The sequence below is a fragment of the Pezoporus flaviventris genome, unplaced genomic scaffold (genome assembly GCF_033815535.1).
Source record: "Pezoporus flaviventris isolate CSIRO_AGI_PZ_B2104156 unplaced genomic scaffold, CSIRO_AGI_Pfla_v1 ptg000066l, whole genome shotgun sequence".
Taxonomy (NCBI): Eukaryota; Metazoa; Chordata; class Aves; order Psittaciformes; family Psittacidae; genus Pezoporus; species Pezoporus flaviventris.
In genome coordinates, this window is record NW_026892614.1 from 19347969 (window position 1) to 19374791 (window position 26823).

Here is a 26823-nt window from a genome sequence, read left to right on the forward strand (position 1 = left end):
CCCTCTTCCCAAGTAAGCTTCCTTCCATGTAATTATTGTTCCAGAAACAATATGGACATAATAAAAACATGTTTTCTTATACAGAGAGATTTATTACAGTAAAAAACACATTACACCTATTTTCCTCCATACTCACTAGGGGAATATTAAGCTTGTGCTGTTCTGATCTTCTGCTTAAAACTGCTGTGCTCTGATGCTGTGGGTGCTTAAAACTAGGCTGAACATGCTTTGTTATGTACATTAAAAGGACTAAGTGTTGCAACACAAATTCTAACCCCTGTGACCTTTCAACTTGCTGAATATAAATACATACCTGCCTGAGGATCAGAGACTTGACAATTATCTCCTTCTGTTTTAGACAGGACACATGCAGCAGCAGTATACCAATCAAATGCATATGAACATTCACCCTCAGACATCAAGATTGGAGCACTTTCCAGATCACCTAGTACCACAAGAACAATGTGTTACACATACAGTCAGGCTGCCAAAAGAAACTACGAATTTAAGTCTAAAACCACTAACTGCCCAACAGCAAACCAAGGCTGACTACAGAAGTACCTTTCCTCTGAAAATAAGGACTAAATGGAACCAAAAATTCCTTGCACAAATTCTTTGCATCCTCCTCCTCAGAATAAAAGTTTAGCCCCGAAGTGAAGATGCACTGCTCAGTCAGTTCCCAAATACTAACACGCTCTTAAAAAAAAAAAAAAGCAAACGAAAAAACACCACACCAAACCTTTTGCTTTGATACACTAATCTGGTGTATTGATACAAAGCAACAGATTTATTAGCTTTATAACAGCTGTATAACCTGATCCTAACAGCCAGTGCAATTGGAGGATTCAGCTTCCTCAGGTTCAAGTAGAGGAATTCAAGTTTTCTGTTTCCCTGAGAGATGGTTAAACTAGTCAGCTATTATATTAACATCAACTTCTGCAAATGCTTCTGCTTTTCGTAAGCTGCAAGCAGTTTAGACACAAAACATACTTTAACCTTCTATTTCAGTAAGTATCTGATCTTGGTTGAGAACTAGTCTTTCCCATTAAGACAATCTAGGAAAGAAAGTGCTTCGTACAGTTTACAGGTTTTTGCGGAGCTTTAAACATACTATTATCATGTTTGCAAGACTCTTATTTCAAGAGACTTACACTCAAGAATCTTTAAGAAGTACTTGTATAAAAGGTGAACAGAGCTAAACACCTACAATTACACTGTTCTCATCCTAGTTAAAAAACTAGGATGTTTCAGCTTTTGCACAGAAGGAAATAAAAGACAGACACACGCCAATATTTAACAGTCATGCCTGAGCATATTAAATGACATCCAGATTTAAACTGGATCGGAGAACAGGGTGTGGATAGTCTCACCTGGTCGACACACTAGAGTGATGACAGTTTTAATTTTTTTGTTACCACCACAGCTGTCTCCATTTGAATAGATAAGTTGAATATTTTCTCCAACCTTTTTAGGAGAAGATAAAAATGTTCCAAGATTCTTACTCTTGTTTTGTTTATCTGTAAAGACAATAAATACATCACTTTTGTTTCTCTGGAAAGGAGTGAAGTTTACACTATTAAAATAATATTAACTAACCAAATGGGACGTCTTAAGAAAACATATCATTAGGGGTTTGGCTCTATGTCACCAAAACCACACTACAAAGCCTGGAGTTCTTTAGTTAGAAAAGGCTACTTGCATCACTACTTTTAAGGTCCTTGGGAACACAAGAGAAATGTGCTCCTAACTTCGGTTTCCTCAAATACTTGAAGGCACTTGGGACAGCCTTCCATTTGCAGATAAGTGCCAAGCCTTCAGAGCCTTAAAAACACACCCCCCAAAAAGAAAACAAACCCCACAACCCAAAAAAAACCAAACACACCACGAAACACTAAAAGACTCACCTACAGAACAAATAGCAGCAGTATCTTGACAGCTGGAAGCTCCTCCTCTCTTCAACACTTTATGGCAGACATTGATATAATAATGCTTTCTCTGTGTCTCCGAAAAGCTACTGTCCACAGCTTCCCAGTTCTGGGCTAACTCTGAAACACATGAGATCATTAAGAACAAGTCATAGAATAGTTAGGGTTTGAAAGGACCTTAGGATCATCTAGTTCCAACCCCCCTGCCATATGGCTTAATTGTTGTAACCTCCTCCTCCCCAGGCCAAAATGCCTTTTGGAGAAGGAAAAAACAAACAAACAAAAAAAAAGAAGACCCTTAAAAAAAAAACAAACACCCTTAAAAAAAATACACCCTTTAAAAAAAAAAAACACAAAACCCACCCCCACAAACAGAAAACACATGCCACATGTAAAACCACTCCACTTAAGATGACAGTAACCAAGGCAGTCAGGGATACAACTACTTTCATAAGGCACTCTCTCCTTTTCGGACAAAGGAAGTGAACACCAGTACCCCAAATATTTACTAAGAAGAGCAAAAACTGATTAATGTTCAGTAAAAGGATTTCACTAGAGATGGCATGTAAGCTCAGGACAAAAAGAAATGAAAACTAGTTTTCACTGCTATACCTGAACTGCGGATCAGAGGTGACAAGTCATAGTGCTTTCTCTTATCAGTAACTCTGCAAAGGAGATCTTCTTTCTCTTTAACACATGCGTATTTCGTATCCCAAGTGAAAAAATAGGTGCAGTCCACTTCACCAGTAAACACTGGAGTTCCTTTACCATCATTACCTTAACATTGAAGATGGATAAGCAGACATTAGGCTTCCAGAGGAGGAAGGGAAGACAAACAAGGAGACTTGTGAACTAGCAATAAGCAAGGAAGATAAAAATCCTCTTGCTGCACAGGACTTGCAGTTGTGGTTTGTTTGGTTTGGCTTTTTGGAGGTTTTTACTGTTGTCTAAGGAATGAGGCTCTTTTATATTTTCATATTTTTGACCAGTGTAAATTTAGAATAGCAGTGCTACTACCCAGCACAAACAATCCTGCCAGCCGCAGAAACTAGTGCTTACTCCAACAATATTTATTCCTTGTGCTGGCTGTGGCTCAAAGCATGAATTTCCTTTGAACAGAAGGTGTACTAGCAAACACAGAATCAAACCCTGAGCAGAGTCATCACAGCTTCTTAAACTCACCTGCTGTTTCATTGCACTCAAAGTTTATGACAGTCATTCTCTGAAAGCCGGAACTACATGGATCCCCATTGGGATAAATTAGAGTGAGATCCCCATCAGAGTATCTGAGTAAAAAGTCAGTTTTAGATAGAAACACAGGATCAGACACAATCATAGTGTTCTTTACATTACAGAAGCCACACTCTTGTTTGTTTATTAATTGTCTTAAAGGGAAAACAAATGCTTGTTCAACATTTCTACTGCAACAAAGGCTTGGAGCCACTGATTTTTCTAGTCACCGTCATGAATTTCTATAGCCTTTAAAGCATGCCTTAAACCTGCTCTGTGGTGGAATATCTGTTCGCATTAGTTTATTGCATGACTATTTTTGAAGGTGGACAAAGTCATACTTCCTGAAAGATTACAGACAGGATGTAGATCGTATCTAAGTGAATAATCTCTTCTTTGCAATCTCACACAGACTACTGTCCCCACATGCCACTTAAGAATCCTGAATTTCTTAATAAAAAAAATTTTTAAAAACTACCACAAAATCCTGGACCACACTAGTCTTGGATATGACTAATGTAGAGATGCTCTCTTGTTGAGGACTGCTTCTAAAACATTTGATCCTGATGCTATTTTACATGCAAAACTCAAGGTGGGCAAGAGGAAGCACAGCACAGTTTGCAGTTCTGACACCAAAGTCACTGAAGCTTTCTTCCCTGTTCAGGCAATAGCATCTACCAATCTCATCTGCTCCTTCATTTACTAATGCCATCCTGGTGTACTGTTAAAGTTTACCCATAAATAACTGAGCAAAAATACTTGCATTTTGTGTCAAATATTGCTTACATAACAAATAAGGGTAACAAAAAAAGAAATAAAGATCAACCGATCAGAACAGTTAGCAGGGCTAACGAGCCTTTACACACCTTAGGGTTTGGTTCTGAAATCTTCCTGCCACTTTTTGCTGGTTATTCAAAGATTTTACTTGGCAAGATGAAGTGTATCCCATGCTGTCCTTGCAGCTACCTGCAGTGGTTCTCCCACATACATTCAAGTAATAGTAATACTCCTCTTTGTCATCTTTGGCTAAATACGGCGTGACATAATCTGAATGAATAGCAAAAGGAGAAGTGTTCTAATGCATAGCAGAACAGATGTAAAAACACAAATATCTACAGAGAACACTTTTCCAACCTCCAAACACAGAACCAGAAAGCTGGCTAGCCACTCCACAAACACAAAAATAGTGAGCTCACCTGGAAGTTGAATAAGTGGTGTTAAATCTATGGAGACATCATGTTGCTCATTAGTCAGAAGACAGTTCTTACTCTCCAGGTAATCCCTGTGACAGGCATACTCAGTAACCCACTCAATTTCATACCGGCAATTTGTTTTTGCTGTGAGTTTGGGACCTGCACTCTGATACAGAAATGAATAGCATTCAAATTACAAGTAGAAACTTATTTGCAATATAATCATTAAAGCAACAGTATCATATTCCTTTAGAGTCAGTAATGACTAATTTCATCTGTAATTTCCTTAAGAGGTGCAAACATTGTCTGTGGCTTCTAGAAATAGGTGTTGAGAAGAAGTAAATCAGCTCTTACTAATGATGTGGCAAACAGAAGTCTGAACAGAGGTAAAGTATCAGGCATTAGCAGGAGGACAGCAGAAGTAACAGTACTTTAAAAAGCACTTTTTTTAACATGTTGACAAAAGCAGATACGTGAGGTCAAATTGCTAAGCACAGCTTGGATTGTGTTTGCCTCAGAGGAGTCCTCAAAGAGGAGAGCAGAGATCAAGTGTTCTCTGAAGGAAAAGCAGCCTCTTAAACACTGGTGTTTTAGCAGCTTCAATTCCCTCAGTCCAAATCAAGACTGAAAGACATTTGGGAATCCTTTAGCCAACACTTCTGGCAGATTTGTTTTCTGTAGTGAATATTTTTGCACCTTTGGTAGAAGGGGTAGTCTTAATTTTCCTCACTTTTAAGTAAAACGTTTAGAAATCAACTTTGTTACATAATTCTGTTTTTTCTGCCACCCATCTAAAACAACAGCCAGATACACCTAAAAGTATCAGATAAGTTCCAGGCACAACAAACATTATTAAAACTACTCTTACTACAAGTGTAAATAATTGCAGTGAGGAATTACAAACTGACAGCAGAAAAAGACCTGCTTGCTTCTGTAGCTATAACAGCGAGGTACGGTACCTATCTAGGTCAGATTATAGACAACACAGTACAAGTAAGAATTAGCCAGACTAAAGTTCCTCCTTCACTAACCTGCAACCAGAAGCATTACAATATGAAATGGCAGAGCATTAGCAATAACCTCTCTGGTCCAGTTAGAGAAGTGTGGGCTGCTGAGATTATCCAGCATCACACAGCGACCATCATAGGAACCTGCTTAGTAAATGACAGGCTTTTGTCATGTAACACCTATTAGCTATTTTTTTCCTGAGGAAGGCCAGATTAATGAAGAAACCAGCTACAGGCAACAGCTATAAGCATGCCCAGCCTGATTATGGAAGAGAGCTCATTAGCGGGCAAAGCTCTGTCCCAAGGATTAACATTATACAAACTCCGTCCTATTCTCAGAGGACAGCTTTGAACCCAGAAAAGGGGAGCCAAATTCACCAAAACAAGAAAGAACACATCCCTGGAGAAATTTTATCCAAGTTATTATTCCTTAAGTTCTAGAAGTGTTTTTGAAGATTATACTTAGCATCTATGCTCTTCATGGGCTGAATTTCTATTCTCTTCAGCCCTGAATAAAAATGAAAGAAAATACACACAAAAGTTAAAGACCATTTAACAGAAACTAAAACAGCAAAGTTACCTCTTCTCCCCTCTTCAATGGGCAAACAAAAGTGATCGTCACTGCTGGGTTATGGCCCAAGCAGAAGTCTGGCTTTTCTTCCTCAGTATATGTTCTCTCATAACTCAATACCAGCCTAGAAATAGAAAATGGCAAACCAAAAATACAAATCAGATGCTGAGCACTGTACAGAAAAAGAATGTTCCTGAAAGAACATCCACTCTTTGCTGGATACCCAGGCAGAACATAACAAAGTAGTCCTGCTCCCGAAATCAATTTTTATGGAGGTCTTTATTCCTTTAATCTTACAGTTAACCAAAATAAAGACTGAAACAGCCGCAGCAAAATTACTTACTACAGCACCCTCTTGCACTCCAGTTAAGACTACACTGAATGCCTTGTAACCCGTATTATGGCAAGAACTTGGCTGATAACCACAAGAATACTCCCAGCTTTGCTCCCAAACTGCTGGAGATCAGATGCGATAAACACTCTTGTAACTTTTGGAAGCAATAACCACTCATGTTTACCACATTTCTATACCATCTCTGCCCCCGGAATTAAGAGCAAGACAAACTCATTAGCAAATTGACAGGAGCAAGACAACTGGGACACATCAGAGGAGGCAGGAGCTGGAGAATGAAACATGGTAACTACCTAACAAGGAAAGACAAATGGCATGATGGCTTGGGATAAGTCAACTAGGAGATCAACACAACTAAGTATTACTGTTCTATGTAGTCTCAGGCACAAGACAACAGCTCACAGAAGGACAACAGGCTAGCTATACCTCTAACTGTCCTCTCCATACCTTTAGGACACAGATATACAACCATCTTGCCCCCCTTTCTCAGGCCACCCTAGCCTGAGCATATACAATGAATTTTCCTCAAGCAATTAAGAGCTCTTCAATCCTAACAGGGATAAGATAAAGTGCTTGCCAAGCACCTCCATAGAGTACTTGTTCCACTTAAATATGAGAACAAGCTTGTGCTTCCTCAGATAAAAGCTTCTGCCTTGGTACATGGGAGAGCTGGGGAGCCTTCCCCCCTGGGAGCGGGGAAGGGTTGGGGGGGAAGGAAAGAAAGAGGGAGGAAAAAAAAAAGGGGGGGGGGAGTGAATGAACGCGCTGGCTGGCTGGGTTTAAACCACAACACCTCAGCCATTTGTTTCATGCTTGGGGGAAAGGCCCTGCAACTACAGACTAACAACTTCATTGGCAAACTAAAAGAAAACCCTCAACCTTACCACTCACAGGCCAGAACCTCTGTCTACCCTGTTATTAAGCTGGTTTATTCTGCTTGTTTTCTTTAGCTTGTATCCAAAGTACAGCAGAAGTCAACAGGGTACTACTGACCCTACTGACAAGGTAAGTAGGCTCAGATTACCTGAAGCTCAGAAAGATCAGCATGTTCAGTAAGCCCCCTGAGCCACACTGGCTGTCGGAGGAACAGGGTGAAGGAGGGAACTTGGTGGTTTTTTGGTTGGTTGGGTTTTTTTTTTTTTCAAGCTACACTTTCAGCACAAAAGGCAACAAGCAGAACAGAGGAAACAAGCGTCAAGGAAACAGTTTTTCCCAGTCCCAGCCCTGCCACCACCAGGAACAATAAGCCTTGCATTGCTTATTTATTTCTTCTGATAAGAACTCATTAGCACAAAGCTACAGAGGGACCACAGCCATCCTTTTTCTCAACTTCTGAAGTACTTCTGGGCAGTAGAGTGAGCCAAATGCAGCACATAAATCCAGAGAGACAAACTCATTTACATGGCGGGCCCTCAGACAGCAGGCAGATGGGGTCAAACCTCAGCCTTCTGCTTCTGCAGCAATCATCCCTCAACTTCTAAGAGTTCTGCAGTTCTGTAATTTTCTCAATGAAGAAGAAAATTTGATCTGTTATGGCAGTACAACAGGATCCCCGAAAAAGACTTTGCCCTGCCAATACTTGAAGAATTCTTTTTCTGCCAATGCTTCAAAAGGGAAGTAGCATTCATGTTAAGTTTTAGAGGACTCACCTGTCACAGAGACTGCTTTTGCCAGCTCAGATGACTACAACTGTTCACAGAAGTATCACCACAAAAATTACATACCTGTCTTTGTCATGAAGTTTCAGCTGTTCCTTTGGATGGCCGACATCATATGCCCGACCTTCATGTAACAAGCAAGCAGCACTGCCAGCAGGGCAGTTTCTGGTCTCTCCACCTGATCTTCCTGTAACAGAATACAGCAAATAGAATATAGGACTAATTTTACAAACTCTACCAGAAGTAACTTCCCATTTTATCTGTGGCTCACCATTCATTGCTTTACCTTTTTCTAAAAATACCTTTAAAACAGGTTATATTAAAATATGAAACAAGACAAAAAACCTGAAGTGCTTGTGATTGCTGCCCCATTTTTGGAAAGCAAATTCATTCTTCCTGCCAATGTAACTACAGCTAGTTAACAGTTGCTAGTACAGCTGCTGGATGCATAGGGCTTTGAGAACTTCTGAAGCATGCCAAGTATTTTGTTTCTTCCCCAACACCAAAATGATGCCCAATAATGAGTAACCCTTCTCACAAGGAAGTGTTTTTTCCCCCCTCCTTTGTTTCTTGGAAACCATCTTATTCAAAGCTGTCAGCAAAAGTTTCACGCTATTGGGATTTTTAAAAGAATAGACCTGACACTAAAACTGGAAGTATTAAACCCATAATAGGGACACAAAATACATATTTAACTGCAGAGTGAAAACCACAGTGGGAGTATACCGCTAAACTAGTCTTTTAAGTAAGTTTCAAATGAGTGATTTTGCTGGTTTAATTCCTTACATATATATATATCTCCCAGCTGACATGACAGTGCTAACTATGCGCCATTATTCATCCAAGCACCTAAACACTATTTTAGACACATCTCAAGATACCTAAAACCAAGCAGCAATCCGAATTGGAACTCAAAGCACTAAACTTCAAGCACATGAAGTGCTATAAACCATCTTGGTCCTATTCAGCAGCAAACAGACACAGCTACAAGACAAGCTGAGCTCTCCCACTCAGCCCAGCTTATGCCAACTTTTCTAACAGTACTTGCCTATCTCTGAACACCTCGGTAATCAGAGAATAAAACTTGGCTTCACAGAAAGCAGCCTTCAAATCATCAAAAGTAGCTTGAAACAATAGTGCAATGCCTAAAATACTGATCACTGATCACAGGACAAACACAACTGAGGCACTGGAAAAGAACCACACTACTTAAAATTTATACACCAACAGGCAACACAATCAAGCATTCATACCTAAGTCCCTGCAGATGTTTATGAATAAGGAATCATCATCAGAATCATCCACCAAGTAGTGTCCTGGAACTTTGATGAGAGGATTCAAGTCATGTTTCTTCAGATCTTCATCAAACACATAGCACGGGACCTAGAACAACAAAACTACTAGTTGTGATCCATGCTACATAAATAGGGAGAAGTTATGAACAGGTATATACAAGGCCAAGTTAATATGTGGAAAAGGTTTTTACTTGTAGAAGCTCAAATACTTAAATCTAGATATGCTGACTAAAATGAGGCATCCAAAGTTAGACTGTTCTGCTCTAGTTTTTCCGAGTTTCACTATAGACAACCATCCAGACCACAAAAGAGGTTGAAGAGTTACTTAAAATTCTCAGCTTCACCAACTTCGACAGATGCTTTATATGCCTACAGAACTGTTAGGTTTACAGAGGTTGCTGGAATTCATTTGGGGTGGGGGCAGGTGGTTGGGAATAAAACTGCCAGATTAAATCCTGTGTGGATAGTACATAGATTACCTCTTTCACAGGTTTAAACAAATCTTTCTTGCAAGCCACTGAGGTCCTCCATTCAAAATAGTGCACACATTCTGTTGCTGTTACAAATTCAGGGGTGCCCTATTTAAAGGAGGAAAAAAAAATTCTTTTGAAAGCAGAATTCAGCTTTAATTTACAACTGTAGACAGCAAGAAGTTCATTCAAGTGATTAAGAAAAACAGAATACAGCATGTCAAAAGAGCAAGGGCATACAGTTTCTTAGCAGCACTTGTTAAGTTAACAGCTTGTTGGTAAACTCAGGAAGATGCAGTGTGCCAAATCCTTCTCAGTCTGCATGTGCTCCAATTCTCAAATTAACATGTGTCACCCCTAATATGCAGTAATTGTACAGCATCTTTTAGGAAAACGCTGACTATGCTAAAGCATATTGGCAGAAGCACCTGTCACATCTAGTTCCTAGAAAGGAAAACACTGATACAAACATGTATAAATAGGTGAAGAGCAAGGCAATGCATGGTTTACCTCTCACTGCCTGCAGAGGAGACTGATTAGCAGTCTCTTCTACTACATAGAAAGAGTATCTCTTATGTCAACTACTTATTTTTACAGGCTCGTGTTACACACACCTCTGTTCCAAGATGGAGGTTCTACCATGGTTCAGGGCTGGAAGTGCAGCTGAATGTCTCTACTTACAGGAGACAACAGATACTTCCACTCTCCCTCTATCAGCTCAGCTAGAAGCACTACAGCATATTTAAACCGATTCCCTCCCTGTTTAACCTGCCATAAAAGTATTGAAAACAAGCTGTTCTAGACAGTGTTACAAAATCCTTCTACTGTCACATGAAGAATAGGTGTTAAACCACACTAGCTAGAAGAATTTGGAAGATAATTATGATCTGTTTTTACAGAGTTAAGCAATGATTTTTAATTTAGTTTAAAGAGTCTTCTGCTGAAACACAACAGGAAGCACTGAAATCTCCGCTGCACTGGCACTGTGTTTGAATTGGCTACATTTCAAAGAGAGGGTTTGCAACAGCATTATCAGCGCCAAACGTGGCACTAATAACTACCTATCTCTGATACAGAAATAGGTAAACAGATCATGGTCTGTACAGAATATCAAACTGTGGTATCACTTAAGTGTGTGGAAGGTGTAACTTCAAAAGCACATGGAGATGAACTGCATACACACACGCCCTTAGGAACTTTTGGGGGATCTTCATTCATACTTCCAGCAGATTCTCATGAACAACTACTCCCTCAGAAGCCCAGCTGGACACGTAAGCACTGTTAGATCAGTGGTGTGCAGATAAAACCCAATGCTTACGGTTGTCAGCTATGTTGACATATAGCAGAGGTCAGTCATTTTCTTCAATGGTGTTCTATTAAACCGCCATACTAGGTTCACAGCTCGGGCACAGCCAACAATAAAACAGCTCTCATTGTTACAGCACCCTATACACTGTTGACTTTTTCCCCCATATTATGCTATTAAAATACTAGAGCGCAATCCCTGTAAAAACACTAAAGACCCAGAAGAAAGCATAATGAGAGCCAAGATGCAGATTCACAGTTGGTTTCTACCAAGACTGAATTTTGAAAGCCACAGTAGATCATAACCTTAACTTGATACTAAGCACTTCCTTAAGCTAAGAAGCTCATTAATTAGTATGTCCATGAGTACAGCAGTCTCCTTAAAAAGCAAGTTAGAAGTACGTGACATTTCCATTGAAGATTAGAACACATGATTTAGACTTACCAGTGTCTTCCCACATAGGAAGTTAATGTTGCTTTGAATCTGATGCTGACTGCCTTGCTGAAAGCAGCTATGTGTAGTGTTGAATTCCAGAAGAGTTTTAGAAACTCTATGCAAGCCTAAGTCACCTATTTAAAAAAAAAAAAAAATAAAAAAAAAGGAGGTCATCATAATACAGTGCCTTCACAGAAGCTCAACAGACACGCTCCAATTTCCAGCATTAAGCAGCACAAGACATACAATCCACTCGAAGACAGTCTGTGAATAAAGTACAACTGAAGACCTCCTTGCAGTGCTTGAGATTTGGAAGACTAGATACAAATTAAGATAGTATTTGACATCTCTAATCACACAAACTTTCTCAAAGTCTTTCAGCAAACACTTTGCATCTTAAGCAAGCCCAGCAACAGATGCCACTACAAACAAGTCACTGACTTAGTAACAACGGCAAAGGGACTCTATCAGAAAACTGTAACCTGCTTGTTAAAGCTGAAGAGCTTTTTATAAGAGAAGCCTTTGGGGTCTCAACACCAACCCTGATATGCCACACTGACACCCAGTTAAGGTTAGCCACAAGGCTTTTCTTGGATACAGACTGACTACTGTCACAGCATGTGGCTTTAGCCCCTATCAAAGCTAGGAGCAACAAACAAAACCAATCCTACACGAGCCTCTAGGTCTCACACTTCCCTAGGGAGAACAAGCTTCCTCAAGCTCACTCAACCTGCCACATTCCAGTCTCTGTCAAAAAAGCGTGTTAAAACAGATGTCCAGATGCTGCTTTCTTTTCTAATCCACAGACAACTGAAGCCTCAAAAACACGAGTCGAGACCCACATCAATGGGAAACAAAATTCTTGCTGCACATTTTAGGAATTAAACACACTAACCGCATCACGTGGTCCGAGATGTCAGGCTCCTGAGAGAAGAGGATGCTCCTATACGTAACTGCAGTTTGAACTCAAATAATCTAACCAGTTACCCCAGAAAACTCTGGAGCTTGAATATACTGCATTATACAAAAACAACATGAAGCCACAAACTAAAATATATTTTTATTTGTATAGCCACTGATTTTATAAGCCTGAATTGCAATTCTAGCAGTTTGTTTGAAAAGCACTGATTGACCACAGCCTCAAATCAAAGTATCTCTACAGTTAATGAAGAGGAGTGGGAAGAATGGAGGCTGTCTAGTTGCTCTGCATCTGCATACAGGCAAGAATCATCTTCCTCTTCACCACCTTCTAGCAGTTCAAGCCCAAGCATTTTTACTGAAGACTCATAACTTCTCGTAAGAGCTGTGTGCCAATGGAAGGCAAGATTGGCAAGCATGTTAAATTCAGGTCTGCAGGTACTAAGAGGCAGTCTGAAGAGATACTGCTCTTTAGAAAGCTACTGCTTTATTATATTAGAAATTAACAGTTAGTGATCAGAAAACTTCTCCATCAGTATTCATATATCGTTTCATTAGCTGAAGCACAGAAGCAATCTTGAAAGTGACAAATATCCATGAAAATAAGCACACAAATACCGTTCAGAACACAAGATGCTTCTGACTGATAAAATCATGTGCAAGCACGTGTACAGAGATATGCCAGTTTCATATTTAGATCAGCATACAGAAATCCACCACTCCTCAGAATACCAAGGACATCTGTGAACTACTGAAGCAGCCACCAGATTTGACAGGCGTAACTGAAACAGAGTACTGCATGTAATCGACTTCCTTTCTGTAACAACTTAAAGGTGACATCCCACAAACTTAGCAATACTCCAAAACTGCATTACAGAAAGTCACCCGACTCTAAATAAAGAGCTGATGTTACATTAGGCTAGGCTGTGGTACAGTTTAGAACTGTAACTCAAGCTTTAGCCCGTGTTTAGCATCAGTCCTCGAACAAGGCTGTGCACAGTGCATATCCTGCCACAGGTAGACGCACTTATTTCTACTTGCATAGTTTCACACTAGATTACAGTTAACTAGATAGTAAGATAAGTTTCACTGTCCTATGAAGTGATTATCTACAATCACATTGTGTTTTCCCATATCTCCCCAGAAAAACTGTAACAGAAAAAAGTTTTACACTGTCCTGAGAAGGACAAAAAAAAAAAAAAATCTTTGCTAACATGTCAAAGTCTGCAGTAGTTACAATACCATCCATTAACATGGCTGAACTACTTATGAAGAAACACATTTGTGTACTTACCTACAGACAGAGAGGCTTTCTTACTGTTGTTAAATGCACAGACTGCACTTGATCTTCCACACTCTTTAACACCAGAACATAGATTTATTTTATAAAGCACATTTCTGTCTGCATCAATTGCTTCCCATGTGTAACTGAAAAGAAAAACAAGCCTGTCAGTATTCATATTGTCTGCACTGCCACCCTCTAGACACCAGCTGCTGAAATAAACAACTTATAAAGTTAAAAGCACCACTAACTTGAGTTTCATGTGTTCTATATCCATAAATACCAGAAATAATTGTTATTGTGTCAAGGCCCAGAACAAAACAGATTTAACCACTTGAGGGGCATACATAGGGTCCATTTTACAGAACATCTGCTATGGTTTAACCCTAGCTGGTAGCCATGCAGTCGCTTGCTCGCTTCCCTCTTCACCCCCCCCGATGGGATAGGGAGAAGAATCAGGAAAAGGTAAAACCTTTGGGTTAAGAACAGTTTAATATCTGAAATAAAGTAAAATATAATAATAAGAGATATAACAAAAAAAAAAACTCAATAAACACAAGTGATGCACAATACCCTCACCAACACCCAGGGTATCCCCCAGCAGCGATTAGCCTCTCCTGGTCAGCTCCCCCCAATTTATATACATGCATGACATGCTGTGGTATGGAACTAGTTTGAGTCAGGTGTCCTGTTTCTGCTCCTGCCAGCTTCTTGTGCCCCTTCTCACCAGCAGAGGATGAGAGACTGAAAAGTCCTTGATCGGAGTAAGAGCTACTGAGCAACAGCTAAAACATCCACATGGTAGCAACATTATTCTCAGACTAAAACCAAAACAGAGCACTGTACCACCTACTAGGAAGAAAATTAATTCTATTCCAGTTGAAATCAGGCCAATACCCAACCACCCATTCTTCCCCATCAAATCTGTGTGAAGAACGCTGACAAGATGAACCTTTCTCTTTGAGAACCTGAAATTCCTCAGATGTCTTTGGCAGGCTACATGCTACTGCACTTTAGCAATACACAGTAACAGTGGCAGGAGTGCTAAGTCTAAGTGGAACAGAACAGCCAGTCTCATCCTGCCTGCCAGCAGCAGGGCCACCTAGCTTCAGGGTGAAAGTTGGGGTTGAGATTCTCACAACATTCAGACTGAAAGATGCTATTAATGCCTACTAGGGCCTATCCACACCTTTATGCATTATATATATCTCAATATTGAAAGGACAGTATTCGAAGGGTGATGTCAGAAGCTATTCACAAAAGAGTGAAAGATCACATGAGCTAGCTACAGCCATATCAAAGTCAGCTGCCTAAAAACTGCTAAATGAACATGAAGCTTTGGTTAAATACAGTGGGGAATAAATCAGAGTAATGGAAGAAAAAAAATACATGTAATGTAGTTCAGAGGTAGAGCAACGATTCATTTCCCTCCTAACAGGCACTATGACTGCAGTGAGATGTGGTCAGCTGCATGACACAGCAACACTCAGTTTCGAGGCAGGACCAGGTCAGCTAGTTTGGAGTCAGGAGTTTAGACAGCACAGTGCTCCAGCCAAGCTCTGTTAAAAAGGCACAGCTCAATAAGCATTTACTGTCAGCTACATCCCTTCTCAGCATGCAGCTGAGCTGCAGCCTGCATCCTCCAGACACTACTGATTTTTGCAACATAAGAGATTCCCCAGCTTCCCCTATATTCCAAGGGAAAACTTCAGTAGGATTTAACAGAGTCATCACAATCAAAAACTGAGGACAGCACAGTGACTTACCGTGTATTCCAATTATTTACAACTCACACTGGGTTTAATGCATGTATCTGACCCCCAGAAGTATCTGTCTTAATCTGCAGATTAGTACTGAATCCAGCAAGGGAGCTCAACTTCCCCCTCTCAGATACCAAGAAATTAGAAGCTGACCAGAAGCTTCACCCGTAAGGTTTGTTTGCCTTAAAGTCTAGCTCACAGGTGTTGCACCTCTTAACATTATCATATCCCACATCCCCCCAGGAGAAGAACCCATTCTTGTTCCACTTTGAAACCCAGTCCTTGAGTGAGGAAGGGGCAAGAGCAATCCAGCTACTTTACTCTAGATTTTTAATCCCCCAAGAACTTGTCTCAAATCCAATGCACCCCACCCCTAATCAAAGAGCCAGCAGTAAGATACCACATACTTTTCCACTTAATTACTGAGTACAGGGTTCTTGGCTTCCCTTTACTACAGCAGGTATTAACTGCAGTCTGCTACTGGCTGGAACAAGTTAAGGACAACTACAAAAGAGTTCTCTCTGCAAACTGAAAAAAGTAAAATCTTTATATCCTAATTATATTGGGATATAAAGGCTAAAGTATAATAATATAAGGCTCAAATACAATAACATAAGGCTCAGAAAAGTAATTTACAAGGTACTGAATCACACCCAAAACACCAATAAAATTACACTTAATCAGATTTAAGGACTGTATCTCAATCCTAGACACATACTTGCCATTATTCTTTCCTCCTAAAGTAGGTAAAGTTGACATTTTACAATCGTAAAATTTTCCAAGTAGTACAATTCTCCAAGCTAGTTTCTTGCATTTCTGAAGTGGACAAAGATAATCCTGATGCAGGACGATAATTAAGTTACGGTACAGAATAACTGAAGGTCAGCCATGGAAGAAATCTTGACAACACACAGAAGTAGTTAGAATCACCCGACTACCTTCAAGGGCTCTGAAAACTGCAAGGAATTAAGACTAAAGCCAGTTTTTTACCTCCAGGAGAAAATGCATTTCAATCAAAATACAGTTTCTTCACAATGAAGCCCCAGAAATTCAGCACTGCACTGAAAAAATCCCAAAGGCTCCAGCATTTTTTTGACTGGTTTTGGAAGACAACAAAAAGGTAACATATACCAGTATTAAGGCACAAAATTTTTGATCAAGCTAGAGTGTTCTTCAGTATGGTTTTGTAATTTTTAATTTTTTTTTAGTGAACTTGCAAGTTAAATTCTGCTCATGAACTGAAAGAGAATGTAAACCCTTCACACAACAGAATTATCACTCTGTAAGAGATTAAGTGGTTTGTTTTCCCAGTTATGAAACAGAGGAATCAACATCTTGGAAGTCAATTCACTCACATGTCAAAAGCAAAAGACAAACAAGACTAGCAGCTTAGAGAACAGAAGCAAAGCAGCCACTGAAGTCATCCCTTCCCGTTAACCTTTCACAAGCTCCTGGACAGGGAAGGCTGAGAAGTCCTTCAAAACAAAGTAAGAAATCCTAGATTTAATCATTTTCCAAACCATAAATTCAGTGGCACAGAAAAATGAAGATTTAAATGCAGTTTCAGGGTAGTATTACTTTCAAGGAAGTTCAAGGGACTTTTTGTTTTGTTTTCTAAACAGGTGGGAGGAGCAGGGCAGGATTTATTCATTGGGAGTAACAGTAGGCTGGATGTAGCCTAGGCAGCTGACCATCCTCATCAGAGAGATGCAAAATACATTTTCACAGTAAAGCAAGAATTATTTCTCTTCCAATTAAGACTCCTGGCATTAAATCAGTGCTTCTGAATAGTTTTAAGTCACATGTGCTCTACTTTCCAGTAAGATGCAAACTGACCTCTCCACTGCATCCCGCAATGGAAACAATCTGTTGGCAATCACATCTTCCATCCTGACCATGGCTTAGCCACATGGACTGGCTTCCTCCAGCTTCTCTGCACTAATATCCACCAGTGGTGATGCCTCATGTAATGACCCCCTCACCGCAGCCAGCTGAAGTTACCTTCTTTGAAGGGCTTAAGGTACCCTGGATTCAATGCAGCTGAGCTAATTTAGGGAGCTGTTATACCAACAGTTTTAAAAAGCAACAGCCTTGGTCATAGGGTAGGGGGTGATGCACCCTCTATCCAGGGGGCTCAATACAGCTGCTGTCTTGCAGCTAACACCATTCAAGCAACCATTTCTGCTGCAGTTCACTCGGGCTCAAACACAGCATCTGCCTTGATTAAAACTGGCAAGAAGTTGCTTTTGCTGAAACCACATGATGCCAGTTTCCAGATAAGCCCAACTGCGGACTGTGCCACAGCCAGGAGGCCTGAAACACACCCCGTCTTCATCCCTCCAAGGGCATGCTCTCCTCCCCTGCATGTTGTTGGCCCCAGCACCCAAAACAAGCTGGATGCAGGAACTTCCATCTCTCAAAATTAACTCAGCAAAAACAGGTGCCTGTGCTCGGGTGTGGAGAGAGGACTGAGCCTGCCCAGGGCCTGCTCTGGTTCACAGGGGTTTCTGGCCATGCGCCAAGCAGCAAGGGAGGATCCCGACCTGGAGGCAGTGCCAACCCAGGCCACTGTCCAAAGCAGTTGTGCAATTAAGGTCCAAACAAGTTACTGGGAATAACCTTGCCTGCATGTCAGCCTTTCCAGACACCTAGCTTTGTTTTTAAGACACTAAGGCATGAAAAAGAAGATTAAATTAATTTTCAGTTGCAAGTTGTAAGATCAAGAGGTACTTGCCTTTTTTTTTTTTTTTTTGAAACAGCAAAGCAGCAACTCATGGACAAAGCAACATCAGAAAGGGAAAGGTAAGGCTAATTTGCTTTGCAAATCAGTAGTTCAGACACAGAACCCAGACAAGATGCAGATGTCTAACGGATGTCTCAGTACATGCGCCCCCACGCAAGAGCCACTTTGAGGTCTGAGCACTAGCAAACCTCTTCAAATGTAACAGAGCACCAGAAAGACTACTGCTATTATTCTCATGTTCAAGTTCTTGATTCTCAAACTCTTACCCAAGGGATGACTGCTAGGAAGAAGAGCACACCCTGCTCCAAACAGCTGTGAAGTGTGTTTACAGAGAAACACGCGTTTGCTTTCTGGGGAAATGCACTGAAGCCACTGGCTTGCTGAAGGGGTTTTACACAGTCAAAGTGACAGAGACAAGGCAACCTAAATCCAGAGCTGGAAAGCGCATCCATATGCAATGTTGTACCCACACAATTTGTGCCCAGCAGCTCCTCAGCTATCAGAACACTACAGAGATTAAACTAGATTCTAAAGCTCTTTATGAGCAGGTTCAACCAGCATGATCTCAGGTAGACAAGCTCAGAAACACTTTCCAGGATGACCGCTTCAAATTTAAAGCTACCAGCTCAGATCCACTACTTGCCACAGAAATCACTATTAGATGTGGCTAACATTTTATCACAAATAGGTACAGAAAATAAACTTCTATGTCAAAGCAAGTTCTCCTTATAGAAAATAAGAGCTTGAATGGCAGAAGGTACACAGCTGTTGCTGTGCTTCAGGAACTTTTTAACACATCCCTACTCATGCTTAGCTCTGTTCTATCTCACCTGTCACCTTCTCCAACCATCACACAAACTGCTTGTCTTCAGGCAAGTTTTCTTTCATATGCATAACGTGTAACAGCCTTACAGTTACACCACAAGCTGTTCTTCTCTAACAGAAATACATTTGGTCTTTCATGCTACACTCTAAACCACATCTACTACATCATTTTACAGAATGCTTAAGAAAGTGATAGCAGTTTGAAGTTCAAGCACACAAAAGCTACAGGAAGCTCATGTGCTGAGAAATCATATTCAAACCATTATAATGGCAGCTTCCCAGGCATGTGAAGCAATCATGCACATATGCAAATAGGTCCAGTAATGACTTATTTATGACATCTCCCACTTAAATATGTGAAAGCGCTTAATAGAGCTGAGCAAGTTCACCTAAGGGTCACCTCTCTGTATTCAGCACACGTTTCTTCACTGAGACTAAGCTGAACGCTAAACTCAGGGTTCCCTTTCAGCACACATGAGCACACTTGTGGTTTCATGACAAAGGCTGAAAAGTTAGTCAACTTTATATACAGTCAATTGTAGGAGTTGAGTTATGAAAAACTACAGCATTAAGTGGTAAGTAGATTTGACTTACAGCCCAAAATTAGGAATTCTGCATAACAGCAATCCTGTGATGTACACCACTTTAAGGAATTTCCCTTCCACTCAGAAGTCTAAAAGTTATACAAGTTATGCACCAACTCCTGTCCTTGCAAGGGGGCAAAAACATTACCTGTCATCAAATGGTCTTACATCCAGGATAGATCAGATTAGGCAAAACAGCAGCCAGAGGAGACAGTTTGCATTTGCTGCTCTACCATCACACTGGAAACATTTCCTGAAATTATTACATGGAAGGTGAACCCAAACTGTCACGCTTTATTTTGCATTTAAAGTAACAAATTTAAAGAACAGATCACAAAGTTAACTTTAACTTCAGAATTCCTTTCTCCTGTGTTGTCACATGAAAGATGTAAGGGGAAGAAGGAAAAACAGGGAGAGACCAAACCGGCTAGTGCCTTCCTATATCCAACCAGTTCCCTGTATTCTTTCCCAGGTGATCATACTGCAGCAACCCCAGAGACACCTTTACACAGAAGACACAAAGTGAATTCCAATTGCAAGTCACACGACAGCAGTCAGCTGTCAGAGCACACAAGAGCAAAGGAGAAAGCATGTTGAAACCAGTCACTGCAAACCATGACATTTGACAAAGTTTCAGAAAATTAGAGCTTTTCTTCTTTCTCCAGAGTGTCCAAGCATACCAGCAGTAAGACTACACAAACAAGCAATGAAACTACTAACTCAAGTTTAAGTAGCCCTATGCCTCAGCTCTTGCACAGTTTTTTGACACCTTTCTTCCTGCAAAACAATTTTCTAACCTGAGTATCACTCTATTCTTACTTAAAGGAGAGTCAGTGTTTCTTCTAGTCCTCCACATTTCCCTTCCTTTCCCACCTTTTGACATTCACACACCAGACAGAAGCTGCTGCAGCTTCACCAGCCCTACTATGCCACACTAAAGTCAGGATGCTGTTTTCTTAACCCTTGTAAAATCAATCAAAACCTTAAGGCAGTAGAAATAGGTTGGTCAGGGACTTGTCCTGAACACCCACATTGTACCTTTTGGCTCAGACATCAGCCAATAGTATAAGCATTTGCATGACCTGACTGCATCATCCTTCACTCAGTAACTTTCCTTCTCAGTAACTGTGCCTGAGATGACACTTCACCACCAATTTCCATGGGGTCCTCCCACCTGTCAGTCTGCAAGTTCTTATTTTTCCTCTACCCATTCCAGATTACTAGGCATAAGCCTTTCAAAGTAGTTTTTCTCACCATGGCATGACAGCAAGTGCATGCTTTTGAAACACTGCATCTTAAAAGAAAAGCTGCCAATTATGCTACTGTTTCAAAATTTTTCTCTTGCCTGTAGCAAAAAGAAACTAGCTTAATTAATTAGCATTCAAAAAAGAGACTACATGTCTCTCAGTGGCACTACCAAATATTCCTCCAGTTGCAGACATGCAACAAAACCAAGACAGACATTGACAGAACACAATGCTATTCTCAAAATAGGAACCACTTGATAATCAAGACATTTAGGGTAGGGTGTTTTGGTTTTATATAATCATTAGAGTCAGAGGAGTTAAAATTCCCTCCAGAAGCCACACAACAGCTCCTTACTTCTGTCTAGATCCTACAATTAGGTGGTCATCTGACAAAACCACTTTCTGCCACCCCCTTGGATTAATCTTGCAAGCAAATCTACTTTGTCCTTTTAATAATTTAACAGTATCACACCTGATTGCAGAAGGAGAGCCCATTGCCTCCAGTGACCCAGCCTTAGTGCTAGCTGTTGACTGAGATAATGTGCTTCTGGAAGTCCCACTGCATAGTCTAGCTAAATAATGAAGAAACAAAGACTAGTAAGATACTGTTGGCCAGACTAGATTCATGGCTGCATTCAGAGCAGGAACATGCCAAAACATAAAGAACAGTGCCACTTCAATATAGCAGTCCTCATTTCTCAAAGTTTTCTTAACACACCCATAAATAATGACATTTGGCCATACCCTTAGTAAGAAGATGACTGTCAAGTGACACCCCAGCCAAGCCACTTTGGGTTATTTCACATTAGAATGAATACAGTGGCATAACCCAGCCCTCCTGCCCACAGGTGACTTGAACACAGCAATTCTTATAAAATGGTTTGGGTTGGAAGAGGCCTTAAAGATTACCGAGTTCCAACCCCCGGCAGTGGGCAGGGACACCTCACACTAGACCAGACTGCTGACCTTCTCACCCTCAGACCTCCTGTACCTGTGGATGCTCCCACAGTGAGGTCCCCCCACAGGGACATCCTCAGCCCACCCGCCCACCCTGATGAGGCTCATGCACCTTCGCTAACCTTGGTCTCCAGCCTGGGCACATGCACTGCGGAGCTTCCCTCAACGCCTCCCGGCCTGACCCTCACAGGAACGGGCGACCAAAAGCCCTGCTCAGGCGGCCCCGGGGACCGGGCCCGCCCCGGGCTGATCTCCCGCACACCCCGCTCGCTCACACGCCGTCCCAGGGAGAGAGGGAGCGAGCACGGGCACCGGAAGAGCCCCCTCGCCTCTCACCCCGCCGGTTCTAACCCTCCCCCGCGGGAAGGCCCCTTCGGCTGCCGCCTGTCCCTTCCCGCCCCACCGGCCGCTTCTAGCTGCCCACCTGCACAGCTCCCGGTATGTTTCGTTCAGGGCCGCGGCGGCCCCGCCGCCTCCCCCCGGCCGCAGGGACAGCATCAGAAGGCCGAGGAGGAGCGGGGCGGCGCGGGACCGCGGCAGCGCCGTGCGGGGGGCAGCGAGTGCCATGGGCGCAGACCGGGCCGGGCCGAGCCGAGCCGACGCGGCTGCCCCGGGACGTCAGGCGGTGCCGCCGACCAGAGGGACGTCATGTGACACCCCGCCGCCCGCCTACTCTACGGTCACGTGACCGCCGTCATGTGCGGGCGCGGCATTCACATGATATACCTCCTCTGTTGGCGGCGGAGTGGGCGCAGCCTTCTGTCGTAATACCCCCTCAGGCACACAGGCACCCCGGCCTGCACGTGCTGGGCGCGACGGTGGCGCGGCCTCAGGCGCTGTGGTGCGGCCCCTCAGTGTCAGTCAGGGCCGGGGTATAATGGCCACCAGCCACCTCTACGGCCTCCCTGTGCTCCCTGCTCACAGGAAACGGGAGGGAGGCCTTTCCTCCGCGCCCCCTGGTGTGGTCTCATCTGGTGTGGTGTGGTCTGGGGGGCTGACCCGCTGCCACGTGGGCAGCCTTGCAAAACACTACCTGAAAGAAGTATGAAGTGAGGAAGTGGCTGGTTTCTTCTAAGTTACAAGTGATAGGACAAGAGGTAATGGCTTCCAGCTGCGCCAGGGGAGGTTTAAATTGGATATTAGGAACAATTTCACCACACGGGTGGTCAGGCCTTGGAACAGGCTGCCCAGGGAGGAGGTGGAATTACTGTCCCTGAGAGTGTTCAAAAACTCTGTAGATGAGAACCTAAATGACATGCTTTAGTGGTGGAGTTGGCAGTCCTGGGGCAATAGTTGGACTTGATCTTCAAAGTCTCATCCAGCCCAGTTGGTTCTATGATTCTATGGTACTTACTCTGGAGCATCGGCCTGGAAAGGGGCAGACTACTTGCTGGGCAGTGTGGCATCAGGTGGGAGACTCACAGCCCGGTGCTGTGCTGGCTGCTGGCTGGCTTTTGTGTGGGGTATTAAGTGTGCAGAGGCTCACCTTGTGAAATGTGCTGTGAGTGCTCACATAGGAGACAAAGTGCTCGGAAAAGGTTAAATGGGGTTTTAAATAAGTTACTCAAAATGTGCTGTGAACGATAGAATCACAGAATGGTTAGGGCTGGAAGGGAGCTTTAAATCAGCCACCCTGAGACCAGAAAACTAAACCCATTAGAGATGGTAACTGAGGAGGCAGTGACAGCGATGTTGTCGGTTACATGGCTGCAAGAGTTACTACTACAGTGGGGAAGCTGCCATGGTGTGGAAATTATCCCCCATTTCAAACAGTGGGCAGAAGGGAGGGCTTGCACAAGACAGCAACCTCATCAGAGGGAAGTGGAACAGATACTAACCTATCACCTCTGCCTTATAAACTGCCAAGAAGAGCCAGATGTCCCAGAGCTTGTATAATAGATTATTTCCAGGGTTTATCAAATTTTTACTGGAGTGTTTAATATTCAAAAGAGAGACTTAGCATTTATTTTTTATGAAACAGCATTTAAGAAGAAAAGGACCTTTGGGAGTGGGAAGAGGCATAAAGGTGGGGAGAGTGAAAGAAAATAAAAATTGCACCCATTAAACAGACAGCTGTCTTATTTGTGTGAAGAAATTCTTCACTAGTTACAAATGCTTTCCGAAAGTCAATCACACAAAGAAACACAAAGGCCCACAGCTGAAGTAGTTTATTTTTCTTGCCCCATTCCTGGTCATCCAAAGCAGTACGACAGCACTGAAGATTGGCCTCTGTGGCAGTTTAGCCTGGTTCCAGGCTGCTATAATCATGTCCTTTTCTCTCCATTACATATTCAGCATCCCCTCTTTTCAGTAGCACCAGTCCTTCTGCAGCAGGGCAGTTTGCTGGTTAAAGGTGCTGATCTGGCTGAAAGCTAACATACTATGTTGATTGTTCTGTGTAGGTTTTGAGCTCTACCAGTTGCCTGATGTACTTGGCTCACTGCATAGCTGCATAAACACCTACACCAGCTCAGGGAGGGAAAGAGGAAGGCATCAATGGTGCTGCAGGGGAGGAGTTCCCGGGTAAGATCAGCTTTAGCTGCTGTGAAATTTCACCCGACCAGAGAAGCCAGAAATTACGGCTAAAGTCAAACCAATCCTGCCCACCACCAAGCACAGCCTCGGCCCCCACTCTCTGCTGCCTGTCTGCCTTCATAAGAGGTGCTAGTGCTTGTGTAAAGCCACTCAACAAAATTCAGCTCACTAGTCCAACAGGAAAAAATCACCTACTGAAAAAGAAGGAATAGTTTTCCTCTGGCTCAGCAGCTGTAGCAGCTTAGTGAAGAGATGAATCCTGGTACAGGGGCAGAGGAGGAAGAGGAGACAGGTAAAGAAGAAATGGACTGCATGTGTTGGCCTTTGAAGCCATAGCAACTTAGCTTTTAAAGTTACCACAGCCTAGCCCAATAGCCATGTCCTCAGCTGATGGAGAGGATGACCTTCAGTCTTTATGCTGGAAAGAGTGTTGTGACATGAAACAGTAATCAATTTATCTTTTCTCAGAACCTAAGAAAGAAAAATTTAATGAAAAGGACTGCGTAACTGCTGTTACCCTTGGCAGTTTTCCATTAGCATATAATGGATTACTGCCAGCTCTTCCACTTCTGTTTTATCCTTCAGTGTTTCCTTAATCTGATTACCTGAGAATCCCTGTTGTCTGCTTATCAAACTCCGGACTGTAAAGACCAGCTTGATGACAGGAGCTCAAAGGCTCAAAAGAAAACAAAAGCAGTAGACAAAATGAATACCGAGTCTATTATTGCTGTGATTATGTTTCCTAAAATTTGCTGTTCTGCTGGCTGTACCCCCACCACTCACTCTAGCCAGAGCGGTGCAGATACATAAAACTTAGTAGTAAATTCTGACTCTGCTTACCAAATTCCATTAAAAATGTATGGACCCAGAAATTCACTGCAGACAGCAGTGCAGGCAGGCATACTGTAGCTTCTGATCTCACTAGCTGTCCGTGTTCCTGCAAGTAGAGCTTTATTCCTGAAATTACCCTTGTGTACTTTCAAGCATGTGAGTGACTCCACTGAAGACAATGTGAATGTGACTGCTCACCTTGGTAACATTAAGAATGCATGTGAAGATCTGTAGTGTCAGGGCCTAGCAGTGGAAGCAGTTAGTTTCAGTTATCTGGTAAGGGCCAATTCAAAGTTGTTTACTGACAAAAGAATGAAGGAGTTGATACATGTTACATTCTTCATTCTACATACTGTTATGTATTCATAGGCCTTATGTTTGCACAAGGCACAGAGGCTTCAGAGCAGTTTCTTTGCATGTAGAGAAAAGTATGTGAACAGCTACCCCACAAGAAAGAAAGAAAATAAACCATCAAGTTCAAAAATTCTGGTTAGAAAAGAAATTCTGCTTTCCTCTGCAGTACTAATACACAAATGCATCAACCTAACAATGACTCAGAGTTGCAACACAGCAAGGATAGCCATGGAAATGCAGAAATACTGAAATATACAATATAAGTACATATATATATACTTTTAAAATAAATATAATTTTAAAATAAAGTTATAACATAGTTTTCTGATTCCAATCCTGTGCATTCAGAGTCCAGGCCTCCAACTGGTTCCATTTCCTATATATTTTCCTTAACTTTTATAATCTGGGGGACTCATTGTTTCTCAATGTTTCTCCCATGTTTAAAGCTAACTACATGCATAAGCTATGTGTCAGTCATTTTTGTATCCTAAGCTGTGTTTTGCAAATAGGCAGAAGTGTTTTATTCTGAGTATCATTTATAAGTAATAATTGAAATATTTACCACCTGTGCTTAATGTTACCGGCATCTTGGCTAACAGGATACCATTAACATATCCTGAAATGTAATCTCATAATCTTACCTTTTCCTTTTTCTCAGGAGAGGCTCAGCTCAATGACGTTTCATTGAATCCCAGTCTACCTCAGATTCATGCTGAAATTTCCAAGCTATGGATGATTTTCACAGGCAGGATATCATACATAAGTGGTGAATACATAGGTCCTCCAGGATTCTTCCTTGCAGGTTGCCAGGTGTCAAATGTCACATCAGTTCATGGTTCTTCTGATCCACAGTCTTGTTTCATGTGGCCAGAATCAGCTTCTGCAGTACAGGCTGGCTGAGTGGCAGCTCGTTTCTACTGTTTCTGTCTCAATTCCCTTTAACACTCATATCTAATCTCTGTGTTTTCAGTAAATAGGAATAAAAATGCTTTCAGAATACAGAGTTAGTTTTATATTTGATTGTGGAAAATTCTTTCTCCAGGGAGGTTTGGACAGTTTATTTCCAGCTGTCTGTAAACTATGCTATAATAAAATAATTGGTTTCATGCTTTATGAAAATTTCATAAGACTGCTCCATGGATCTGTACTGTTCTTCAGAAAGCGCAGAGGCACTGCTCACCGGGTGGTTCTCTCTTCTTTTCCTTTTCTTTGCTCGCTGCACCTAAACTTTCGTCTTCTCAATCTTACACCCATTGCCATTATTTCTGAATGTTCCTCTTTCTTTTTGCTGCTCATTCAGTCTCTTGCCATTTCCCTTAAGTCTTTCGACTCCTTTTCCTTCCTT

At 41.9% G+C, this 26823-nt stretch overlaps 1 protein-coding gene and 1 long non-coding RNA gene across 2 annotated transcripts in view; one reads left to right on the plus strand and one right to left on the minus strand.

The window, feature by feature from the left end:
- Window positions 1-22342, minus strand: part of IGF2R (insulin like growth factor 2 receptor) — a 54184-nt gene extending 31842 nt beyond the window's left edge. Inside the window, exons 1-14 of the mRNA XM_061471435.1 lie at window positions 22183-22342; window positions 13655-13788; window positions 11452-11576; window positions 9711-9809; window positions 9190-9319; window positions 8003-8123; window positions 5936-6050; window positions 4352-4514; window positions 4022-4202; window positions 3108-3211; window positions 2538-2702; window positions 1905-2045; window positions 1371-1517; window positions 314-445 (exon numbers count right to left, since the gene is read on the minus strand). Of these exons, the coding sequence (XP_061327419.1) occupies window positions 314-445; window positions 1371-1517; window positions 1905-2045; window positions 2538-2702; window positions 3108-3211; window positions 4022-4202; window positions 4352-4514; window positions 5936-6050; window positions 8003-8123; window positions 9190-9319; window positions 9711-9809; window positions 11452-11576; window positions 13655-13788; window positions 22183-22325 (1900 nt within the window). The 5' untranslated portion in view covers window positions 22326-22342. The remainder of the gene's footprint in view (window positions 1-313; window positions 446-1370; window positions 1518-1904; window positions 2046-2537; window positions 2703-3107; window positions 3212-4021; window positions 4203-4351; window positions 4515-5935; window positions 6051-8002; window positions 8124-9189; window positions 9320-9710; window positions 9810-11451; window positions 11577-13654; window positions 13789-22182) is intronic.
- Window positions 22343-23072: 730 nt separating this feature from the next.
- On the plus strand, window positions 23073-26467 carry LOC133278540 (uncharacterized). The gene is made up of 2 exons (XR_009746589.1): window positions 23073-24585; window positions 26137-26467. It is a non-coding gene; the product is annotated as an uncharacterized LOC133278540 (long non-coding RNA).
- Window positions 26468-26823: the final 356 nt, after the last annotated feature.